At 43.6% G+C, this 12,084-nt stretch overlaps 1 protein-coding gene across 1 annotated transcript in view; it reads right to left on the reverse strand.

Annotated features, from left to right (window-relative positions):
* The window catches only part of GORAB (golgin, RAB6 interacting), a 7,533-nt gene extending 3,639 nt beyond the window's left edge, over nt 1-3,894 (reverse strand). Inside the window, exons 1-2 of the mRNA XM_018564704.1 lie at nt 3,783-3,894; nt 1,842-2,184 (exon numbers count right to left, since the gene is read on the reverse strand). Of these exons, the coding sequence (XP_018420206.1) occupies nt 1,842-2,184; nt 3,783-3,876 (437 nt within the window). The 5' untranslated portion in view covers nt 3,877-3,894. The remainder of the gene's footprint in view (nt 1-1,841; nt 2,185-3,782) is intronic.
* Between the last annotated feature and the right edge of the window lie 8,190 nt (nt 3,895-12,084).

The raw sequence follows: 12,084 nt of genomic DNA on the forward strand, positions 1-12,084 counted from the left end.
ATTTTGCCCACCACTTCCTGCCTACATGCATACAACCCACTGATGTCTGGGTGACATTTCTCAGTCAGGTATCCCAATAGTGACAATGAAGGCTCATGGCATCATTATGAATGTATATTTAAAAAAATCCACTTGTAGTCTCCACCATTAACCTGTGTTACAGGGTGACAACGAGTCATTACCCCGCCCCCGATTTTCTGATTGGCCAAAAAGCCGGCTCCATGCTTCCTCGTCACCTGGTGGTCGGGAACCTGGCCAATCAGATAAACCGGGCGGTGAGTCATTACCCGCCCCCTTGCTTCCTGATTGGCCAGAAAGACGTCTCCATGCTTCCTTATCACCCAACACCCCAGACACTGCACCTTTTTGCCAGGTAGCAACTGCATATTTCACTGCTCCCTCTGTCCATGCTGCCCCCTTGTCAACATTACAGGGACTTGCAGAGGAGAGGCTAAAGTTGGGTAGACATGGCTCTATTTTTTTTCCTTCAACCTGCGGGCTGAACTAAAAAAACAGAACCGATTTCTCCATCAACTCTTATGTGCATTGATAAAAGAATACCCGTGGTTTCTATTGTATTCTGACAGCGGCCACTATCAATGGAGCCTGCAGCCGATTGGTGCTAGCTTCGTTCGGCCAAGAATTTCTAACCTGCTCCTTCAATCAGCCGATTGAGGGATACCGGGTGGAAGGGCGCTGTCAGCCGGAACCCACTGCGCAAAAATTCAGCCTGTTCATAAAGAACGAGACGAAGTTCGCTGCGTGTATAGCCTACTTTAGTCTTGAGTTTCTGGACTCTCTGCTCACTGCCTCCTCCCTTTGGTGACATTCCCTTCTCACCAGTGCAGCCTGTAAAGGCCAGTCTGTCCCTGCACACTTCTGGGTTGAGAGGAAGATGGAAGCCAAAAACTGAGAGGCCCACCACCTCCATTACTATGGAACACTTCCAATGTAGCAGCCTTAAAGGGTTATTAAACCCTTCAGTTTTTTTGCATACATCTACTGCTAGCAAGCAGTAGATATGGGCAAAAAGTGTAAAAAAAACGCTTTGAAAAGGGTTAATACTTAGCTGTGTCTTCCCCGCACGCTCCCGTCCGAAAATGTGAAAATTCTCGGGCGGCCGCAAAGCATCTTGGGGCGGACGCATGCGCAGTTCAGATTTTCGGCCAGGATGCGATGAGAGACACAAGGTAAGTCTATGGACAGCGTGCACCGGCATGCAGACACCGTGGGACAGGAAGTGCCCCAGAGGAGTCAGCGCTGGATCGGAGACCCGCCGCAGCGCTGGAGGGACGGATGAAAACGACAGGAAAGAAGATCGGATTAAGAAACATCATTTAAGGTAAATGGTTTCCTTAACATTGGGGGGTGGGAAAATATTTTTGGCTTTAATGTCACTTTAACTAGAGGTCCAAAGTCCAAAATGTATTATTTCTTTGTTGTTTTTTTTTAAATCCAACATCACTATTTATCACTCATCCGTTCTAAACTACTGAACCCTTTATATGATAATTCAATTTCTATATCAGGTCGAAACTAAGGAGGAAACAACAACTCCATTTTACTTCCTGCATTCCTTTACAATACTTGTAAGGTTGCTTTAACGTACATCATATGCAGATCAAAGGTCAACCCATTTAATCTGCATATATACAAAACAAGGAAACGCAACATAAAAAAGAATGTTGCTACGTTGACTCAAAGTTCACTGGTGATTGAAAACAACTGACTTTCTAAAGTAATGAAAAAGGGGCGTTTTTTTACCAAATCTCACCATTATTGTGAGTAATGTGGACGTGTACCCTACTAACTCATGTTTTTAAAGAAAAAGACTTACTAACAGTGCCATCTCCAGTTTTAATAGCTGTTCATCTGGTTCTTCTAAATTAAATTGCTGTGGCTCAGATTTGTTGTTTTTGTCCTCAGTTTTTGAGGTTTCCGGGGGTTTCTGTAATTTGGTTGAGCTGGACTTTGAAGCCACACTCTGAGCCATCTTCGGTTTGGACTCCACACGATCTGAACATGTTCCTTTGCCCTGATCCTTCATATTTATTTTCTGACTTTGTGACTGAAGATTTTTCTTTCCTTGAGTCTGCTCCTGGGAACTTTTCTTGCTAGAGGGTTGTGGGGGGCTTAAGAATGCTTCAGAGGGAAAGCTTGCTTTTTTTTGACTGTGTGGTAAATCTGTTAAAAGAAAAAAAGTTTTTTGATAAATATCTCTGATATTCACTTATTTGATAGTACTCAAGAAATAATGAAGGGAATTTATCACAGCTGGAGCAGATATAATCTGGAGCAATTGTCCAGAGCAACCAATCAGCTTCTTTCTTTCATTTTCAAAGCTTAACTGAACAAACTGAAGAGAGAAGCTGATTGGTTACCATGCACAGCTGCTCCAGATTTTGTCTGCTCCAGTTTTGATAAAATTCCCCCCCAATATATATTTGTTCCTGTGAATGAATAGATAATCAAATATCTCTGGAAATGCAGTGACCCTCAGTAGTGAAGATACAATCAGGAAAGTCAGTGAATCACTCATTTTTGATTTGTCTGAATATTTGCACACAAATACTCCTGATCTAAGCAAACTAGTGCAACACTCAGTTCCAGGCAATCAAGTTTCAGAGATTACATGATTTTCCACAGATTAAAATGTATGCCGATATTGTGTCCCTCATTTCTTAAACAGTTGAATCAAAAGAGGGACACTGCAAAACCCATTTCTTAGTAGATCATTGGGGCACATTGTAGACCATGGGGGATATTTTATTATTATACAGGATTCATATAGCACCAACAGTTTGCCCAGCGCTTTACAACATAGGGAAGACAGTACACTACAATTCATGATTCTCTGCCCATGAGAGCTTACAATCTAAGAGGGAGGGGCAAGTGTTACATGAGGAAGTAGCTGTGTGGGGATGAATTGTTTGAGAAAGAAATTGTTTAGTGGTTAGTTTGGGGTGGGATAGGCTTCCCTGAAGAGAGGAGTCTTTAGTGATCGCCGAAAGGCAGAGTAGGATATAGACGGACATGTTGCGGTAAGGAGTTCCAAAGGATGGGAGAGACTCTAGAGAAATCCTGGAGGTGAGCATTGAGAAGCTGACGAGAGAGCAGGAGTTCTTGGGAGGAGCAGAGAGAACGGTTAGGGTGATACTTTGAGACAAAGGTTGGAGATGTAGCTGGGGGAAGAGTTGTGGATGGCTTTGTAAGTGGTTGTTAATCAGGGCTGTAGCTACCATGGGGCGAGTAAGGCACTCGCCTCAGGCGCAGCTGAGAGGGGGCGTAGCCAGGGCCGGTCTGAGTGTATTGGACGTAATGAATGAAAACATGTTTTCATCAGTTTCGTCAAACGAAACAAATTTTTATGCTGTTTTGGATTTGGCCACCAGAGCCATCCTGGAGGCGGGCGCATTACGTCACATGACGCCTTACGTGCCCAGCGTTGTGTGACATAACACGTGTGTTGGGGGCACAATTTTCTGTTCTTGCCTCGGGTGCAAAAGGACCTAGCTACGGCTCTGTTAATATTTTGAATTGTATCCTTCTTTCTGGAGGGTGGCTACTTTTGTTCCCCGTGGTCCCTGTGTGTGTTGTAAAGTAGTCACCGCTCCAAGCTCACTCCTGTAATGAATGACAACTATATACAGATTAGAGCATTCATCTGGTTAGTAAACGTCTCATAAAGGATGCATGCAATTGTCAGGAATGAACACTGCAGTAAGTATCTCTGCAGCATTAGAGACAGAAAACAGAGCAGAATGGGCGGAATGTTTATGTACCTCGCTGCTGTTTGAGTCTCCGGAGTTCATCCTCTGAAAAGCCGGCCCATCCAGCCATGTCTGTCCTGTTCTGGTGACCACTCTGGCCTCTCATGGAAATCTCTGCACTACTTCCGCCTCACTCCCAGCTCTGCCACGTCAAAGCCCATTCATAGGCTGGGCTGTCCGGGCTGCCTGACGGAAGATGTGTATTGAGTAGAGGGACATCTAGTGGGGATTTGGAGTAATGAATGATGTATATTATATAGAGTGACGTCTATTGGGAATTTGGAGTAATGAAGGATGTATATTTTATAGGGTGACATGTGGTGGGGATTTGGAGTAATGAAGGATGTATATTTTATAGGGTGACATGTGGTGGGGATTTGGAGTAATGAAGGATGTATATTTTATAGGGTGACATGTAGTGGGGATTTGGGGTAATGAAGGATGTATATTTTATAGGTTGACATGTAGTGGGGATTTGGGGTAATGAAGGATGTATATTTTATAGGTTGACATGTAGTGGGGATCTGGGGTAATGAAGGACGTATATTTTATAGGTTGACATGTAGTGGGGATTTGGAGTAATGAAGGATGTATATTTTATAGGGTGACATGTAGTGGAGATTTGGAGTAATGAAGGATGTATATTTTATAGGGTGATGTCTAGGGGAGATTTGGGGTAATGAAGGATGTATATTGTATAGGGCAGGGGTAATGAATAAAAATTCAAGGAGGTCCAGTGAGCAGAATTTTCATTGACCCAAGGTCCGAATCGCGGGCTGGAAAGAACAGCCACTCAGTCCATTTCTGCATTTAGCCCGCATTTGCAATGCACTGCAACGCACAGCTGCAGGTGTGGTTTCCCCAGACACAATGCTAATGTATTGATCGCAGTGCATCACAATTTATTTTGTTAGAACTTACATTGTTTGTCCCCTTACACTGGTTTTTCCCATCGGAGTGCCCCCTTACACTGGTTGTCCCCATCGAAGTGCCCCCTTACACTGGCTGTCCCCATCGGAGTGCCCCTTACACTGGCTGTCCACATCAGAGTGCCCCCCTACACCGGTTGTCCCATCAGAGTGCCCCCTTACACTGGCTGTCCCCATTGGAGTATCCCCTTGCACTGGCTGTCCCCATCGGTGTCTCCCCTTACACAAGTTGTCCCTATCAGAGTGCCCCCTTACACTGGCTGTCCCCATCGGAATGCCCCTTACACTGGCTGTCCCCATCGGAGTGCCCCCTTACACTGGCTGTCCACATCAGAGTGCACCCTACACAGGTTGTCCCATCAGAGTGCCCCCTTACACTGGCTGTCCCCATTGGAGTATCCCCTTACATTGGCTGTCCCCATCGGTGTCTCCCCTTACACGGGTTGTCCCTATCAGAGTGCCCCCTTACGCTGGCTGTCCCCATTGGAATGCCCCCTTACACCGGCTGTCCCCATTGGAATGCCCCCTTACACGGGCTGTCCCCATTGGAATGCCCCCTTACACCGGCTGTCCCCTTTGAAGTGCCCCCCTTACACTGGCTGTCCCCATTGGAGTGTCCCCTTACACTGGATGTCCCCATCGGTGTCTCCCCTTACACTGGCTGTCCCCATCGGTGTCTCCCCTTACACTGGTTGTCTCCATCAGATTGCTCCCATTATGTGTCCACATTAGAGTGCCCCCTTATATTATGTGCCACCTATCAGAGTGCCCCCTTACCCTGGTTGTCCACATCAGAGTGTCCTCTTACATTGGTTGTTCCCATCAGAGTGTCCTCTTACACTGGCTGTCCCCATCAGAGTGCCCCCTTACACTGGCTGTCCCCATCAGAGTGCCCCCTTACATTATGTGTCCCTATCAGAGTGCCCCCTTACATTGGTTGTCCCCATTGGAATGCACCCTTACACTGGTTGTCCCCATGGGAGTGCCCCCTTACACTGGCTGTCCCCATCGGAATGCCCCCTTTCACGGGTTCTCCCCATCTTAGTGCCCCCTTACACTGGTTGTCCCCATCTGAGTGCCCCCGTTCACTGGCTGTCACAATCGGAGTGCCCCCTTACAGGTTGTCCCCATCGGAATGCCCCTTACACTGGTTGTCCCCATGGGAGTGCCCCCTTACACTGGCTGTCCCCATCGGAATGCCCCCTTTCACGGGTTCTCCCCATCTTAGTGCCCCCTTACACTGGTTGTCCCCATCTGAGTGCCCCCGTTCACTGGCTGTCACAATCGGAGTGCCCCCTTACAGGTTGTCCCCATCGGAATGCCCCCTTACACTGGCTGTCCCCATTGGAGTGCCCCCTTACACTGGCTGTCCCCATCAGAGTTCCCCCTTACTGTCCTCACATGTCCTTTGGGGTACCTTAGCTAGGGGGTGAACTCAGGAGACACAGCCAGGAGTTGGAGCCGGGAAGCAGAGCCAGGGGTTGGAGCTGGGAGGAGTCAGAGGCAGGGCTGGGAGGCAGAGCAGGGAGCTTGAAAGCAGAGCCAGGATGTGGAGCTGGGAGGAGCCGAGAGCCCTGGAGGTGGAGAGGGCTATTGGCATCCTCTTCGGTGCTCAGCGGGAAACTGGCTGCCATTGGCAACTGTGGTCCGGACAGTGGTCCAACAATGCGGACTCCTGGTATACGTTGACATGAAGTGGGGATTTAGGGGTAATGAAGAATGTATATTGTATAGGGTGACATCTAATGTGGACTTTGGGGTAATGTAAAATGTATATTGTATAGGGTGACATCTAATGTGGACTTTGGGGTAATGAAAAATGTATATTGTATAGGGTGACATCTGATGGGGCTTTTAGTGTAATGAAGGATATGTATTGTATAGTTTAGAGTGACATATAGTAGGGAATTTGGGGTAATCAAGGATGTACACTGGGCATTAGGCAGGTAAGGAGGTGGGATTTGGTAATAATACAAAGGCATGATGAGTAGTCAGTGGGTGTGTCACTCCTGAGGAAGTCGGTGACGAAACGTGTGGAGTGGGCAGTCATGTGCTGACGTTATCACACAACCCAGAAGTTCTGGTACTCAAGAGGAGAGAGGACTGTTTTTTTCTGAGCGCGGTCTTGTGGTGTTGTTGAAGCACCTTTTATTGTGATATCTAAAAAAGCAAAAGACTTACCGCTCCAATTCCACCAGACTGCAGATCAATATAGACATCGGGTGCAGGCTGCAGTGTGCTCCCACTCGTCAAACAATATCTCTCCAATCAGCCGCACAAAACCAAGATCCATAAAAATCCAACTTTATCGTTGTAAATTCCATGCAAAGTTCAAAATACAAGTTATACACCACCATAGTATCTCTCTTAGAGGCGTTGGAGTGGGAGAGATACTTGGTGATGTATAACTTGTATTTTGAACTTTGCATGGAATTTACAACAATAAAGTTGGATTTTTATGGACCTCCGTTTCGTGCAGCTTCTTGGTGAAATATTACCTTATATTGTGAGTTACTTTTAATTGTCTTTATTAACAAACGTTTTACTGATTTATGCTATGAGAGATCTGTTGTTTTTTCATAAATGCCTGTATGAATTAAATAACCTAGAAGGTGTATGCAGAGGAAATGTGGAGGAGCTATACTTGTGGCGGAATAACAAAGTGCATATTGACCCTTTTGTTTAAAGGAGAACTATGGGATGAGTAAAAAACACTCATCCCCATAATTCAAGCTGACCTGTGACACTGAAGCTGTCACAGGTCGGCTTTATTGATTGGGAAGTCTAGAGAGACAGAGCCAGCTGTCAATCAGCCAGCGGGGTGGATCTTGACACTATTGACGGAATGCATCTCGGCTGTGGCGCGGCTCTGTGTTCTACTATATACTGAGTTTGGGGTCATTAGTATATGTCCTCCTGTGACCCCGAAGAGAACTATGGCCAAAAAGGATTAGGCCATAGTTCTCCTTTAATGGCCCATCTGATCTGGTGAGTGAATGGAATCCTGATAAAGCACAGAAGAAAGGATTGGTGGAGCACGTTGAAGAACGTATGCATTATGAAATGTTATATTATTTTGATGATTCTGTATATATATATATGTATTTTATATTGATTTATACGTTTTGGGTTAATAGGGGGTTAGTAATAGTATTGGATGTAATTCTAGCACGGTGCACTGTTTCTATTGATAGCCTAGAGATAGGTTACATGAGACTGCTAGAAATGACTGCTACTACAGCCCCTTTACATATCAATGCTTCCACATTTGTGCCCCCTACAGCCCTCTTAAAAATTCCTTGTGTCACATTAGATATTTTACCAAAATCCATTATAAAAAATCATGGGGAGAAACACATAAAAAGAGATGGTATGGACAGCACAGAAAACAGTAATGCAATGTGAAATAAATAAACCAAACCATGTAACTCCTAGAAGACAGTCTAAAAAATATTTTCCTTTACTTCCTTGCGTAAACCCCAAACCACAGACTTTTATCTACTGGGGCTCCCAAGGTACTACAATAAGTGCCCCTTGGCCGATAGGTTGGGCATCAGGGATTTAAACAGCACTCTGCTGGTGTTGGAGTCATAAACCAGTGGAGCAGTAAGCACATTTGTATAGCACACGCTTTTTAAATGTGCAGTGTTTTCTTTTTTAAAAGCAGTGGTATGGACCCCTTTATTTACTAAAGCGCTGTGTATCATAAACATGTGTAATGTAAAATGTATCATGCAATTTTTTATTACATTCTTGTTTTCACCTTTTGCAATCCTTTATTGCATCTTAGTGTTGCTGATCTCCTCCAACCTTTTTGCTGCCACTTCCTGTGTAAGTGCAATCATCCCAGCCTGGCCTGCATGACATTTTGCAGGCTGTTTCTTCTGACAACTGCAGAACATGCACAATGCATGTTGGCACACCTGCCTACAGCCTAAACCAGCTGTGCAGGTGACAGGGTGACAATGCATGAGAGCACCTGGGAGACAGGGGCAGAGAGTTTTCACCCTATAACAGGATGTGCCTGTACAAGGATTTTAATGTCTGGATTGCCAGATAATATTGTAATGAAAGCTGCTGATTAAATAAGATTGAAAACAATGTTTGATTACAATAATGCTGCATTTCTCAATTAGGGTTTTGTGGGAAACCTAGGGTTCCTTCTGAGGTTGCTAGGGGTTCCTTGAGCAGTGAGCAATGGTCAATTGATATCCCACTTACAATGACCCCCAGTGCAAGGTGGCAATTTTCCAATAACATCCACAGTAAGAGGTTGCTTTTTCCCTGACCACTTATGTAAGGGGACACCAAACATTTTTCATTTCAAGATGATTACTGAAACGTATTTTATTGAGGAGGAGGGTGGTAAAAAAAAAAATCTGCCCTTGGTGCTTAATATGTTAAGTAGGCCACATTCTTTATTCTTTTATTTAAAACCTTCAACAACTTATGATAATGCTAATGTACCTTAAGCTGTAGGTTTAATCATTTTTAGCAGGGGTTCCCCAAGACCTGAAACTTGTTTCAAGAGTTCCAGCAAGGTAAAAATGTTGAGAAAAGCTGCATTAATGTGGTAAAGAGTACATGAGATTATAGTGATTGGGTTTACAATAGTTTTTATTACACAAAACTTTCCATAGATCCTTTTGAAAATGGGATTGCTTATTTTTAAACACTAATATAAAGGAAAAGTAGGGGGTGAAAAAATACCCAGTGGGTTTTAATGATTATATTGGAACTTGGAAACCGTCATGGTCTGTATAATCGGGGTGTGCATACTCACCAACTTTCTGAGATAAGAAAGAGGGACACTATTTAGCACAAAGTATGTAGGCGATGTATGTAACCCACGCATACCCACTTTTCCAGGCTTCTTCTGCCATTTCTTCACTTGTCACAAACAGGACAAAATAACTGGTGCTTCCATGTGTGAATGAACATCGTCTCATGATTCAGAGCTCAGGCTTAGCAGCCAGTCACTAATCTAAAGCACTGTCACATGCTAGAGGGGCTGACGCTATGGCTCCCTCTAGGGTCTAGGCTCCCACACTAGACCAGATGTGGGATTGTTTTAAAAACACACTACATACTGCTACTTCAAAGTGTATACCTTTAGGGAGCAAAAATAAAAGATCAAAGACTAAACCAATATGGTTTAATAAAACTGTAAAACAACACATCAAGGATAAGAGAGCGGCATTTATCAAATATAAGACGGAGGGGACGGCATTGGCGTTCCTTAACTACAAAGAATGTAACAAAAAATGCAAACTAGAAATCCGGGCAGCTAAAACTGAGTGCGAAAAGCATATCGCCGCAGATAGTAAAAAGAACCCCAAAAAATTTTACCAATATATTAACAGTAAAAAGGTGAGAAAGGAGCAGATAGGCCCAATAAAGGATGGAAGCGGGAAGCTAGTCACAAACGACAAGGAGAGGGCCGAGGCGCTGAACGCTTTTTTCTCCTCAGTATACACTCGGGAGGGAAACGGGTTTGACACACATGATAAAACTCCCAGTTTAACTCAAAATATACCCCAGTGGTTGACGGAAACCGGGATACAACAAAGACTTAAAATGCTCAATGCAAACAAAGCAGTGGGTCCGGATAACCTTCACCCCAAGGTACTTAAGGAATTAAGCCAGGTTATAATTAGACCATTAAGGACTCCTTAATGACTGGTAGGATCCCCAGTGATTGGCAAAGTAAAAACAGTGAAGCGCCACGGACTGTCAGTTCTTAATAGGACTTGCTTTTAGGCATACTGCAGGATGCTGCCCCAAAGAAGCCGGGAAAGCTGGAAATCTAGGAAGGAAAGCCTACACCCCAGTGGGCTCAATGAGGGCATAGAGCTGGTTTCATCTCTATAAACCCCCCTTTATGGTTGTTCCTGTGACTCCGACAATCTCCCATAGACCTGAAGGGTGTCCCACTAATTTTTCTTTGGCCACCATCCCTATAGTCTTCCCCGACCATCCCCACAGTTTGGCCCAGTCTCATCTCCCATCACATTACTTTTAACATATTCCCACAATCATGTTTTTAAAAACATTTTACATTTGACATCAGGTATTTTGGTGGCGGCTGCTAAGGAGAAAAGAGGTGGTGGAGGATCACTGAAGTGGTGAGTATTAATAGATAGGGAGGGGGGTTGCTTTACACAAACACTGACAAGGTGACAGTGTCTCTTTAGAAAGAAGATTCGGCAGCTTGTTTGACATAGCCTCAGTCTAAACTGTATCTCAAACACTTGTTTAACACAGCCTTTAACTTTTTTTACGTTTTGGAGCAAGTAGTATATAGTTGAAAACCTTGTATTTGCTGTTTGTGTCTCTTTTAGGCAAAATCTCTGCACTACATGTTGAGGAGACACAGGAAGTGAGAAAAAAAAATCACTCCATTCCAGTTAGAATTAGTTTAGTTGTCACTAGAATGTTTTTCCCCACTGGAAGATTTCTCCTCTGCTTTTGTTCTAGTGACAGACAAATGTTATATTTTCCCATTCCTTTCTGTCATAGTGAAAATTGTCCCCACGTCAAATAGGAAGGGCAAATCTCCACCAGCAGGGACACCAGCAGCAATACAAACTTGACAAGGGTTCTACCCCTTACTTGCTGTAACGCAAGTTGAAATACACTTTAATAAGTGTTAAAAGTATATTTCTTTGAAATGTAAATAACAGAAACGTTTCTTATTAAAAGTTAGTACAAATTTTATTTTTAGTATGTATAAACAACATTTCAAAAACAATCACATGAATTGATAGGTACATACATCTGTTAAATAAGCTACTAAATATTCGGACAACAGTTATATACAATATTCTCAAGAGTATACAAAGTTCCATGGCAAATGAGGACTTAGAGAACCCGTATAGTTAAAATAAAAAAAAGCTACTTCTTTCAAAAATAATACATATGGTACTGCTCTTAAATTCGTTCTGGCACATATTAAAATTTTAGGTTACTGATGTAATTATGATTTCATTCTGGTTATGTTAACATTTTTATAAAACCGCTACTCATCATATCAAATATTCATTTTAATGCAACTGTTGTAACATGTTTCACAGATAGTCATGAGTATAAATGTTGTTATATGTACAGTATATACTGTATAATTCTCTAACCCCCCAAAAAGTCACGCTTTACAGGCTCTGTTGTAAGGGGATCCCCAGAAGAGTGAAGGAGCTGATAGATGAGACAAGAGAGTGCTCCCCTTGTTTAGAAGCCTTGCACAATTCTGCTATATGCCATCCTCATAGAGGCACATGGAAGCCTAGCCAATCGTGTTACAGGATGAAAGATAACCTGCTGGAAAGCTTCAATTATTGTAATGAATAAATAATGGAATGATAAAGGCAAATTGGATCGCTGTTTTTTAG

The sequence above is a fragment of the Nanorana parkeri genome, unplaced genomic scaffold (genome assembly GCF_000935625.1).
Source record: "Nanorana parkeri isolate BGI_ZX_2015 unplaced genomic scaffold, ASM93562v1 scaffold774, whole genome shotgun sequence".
Taxonomy (NCBI): domain Eukaryota; kingdom Metazoa; phylum Chordata; class Amphibia; order Anura; family Dicroglossidae; genus Nanorana; species Nanorana parkeri.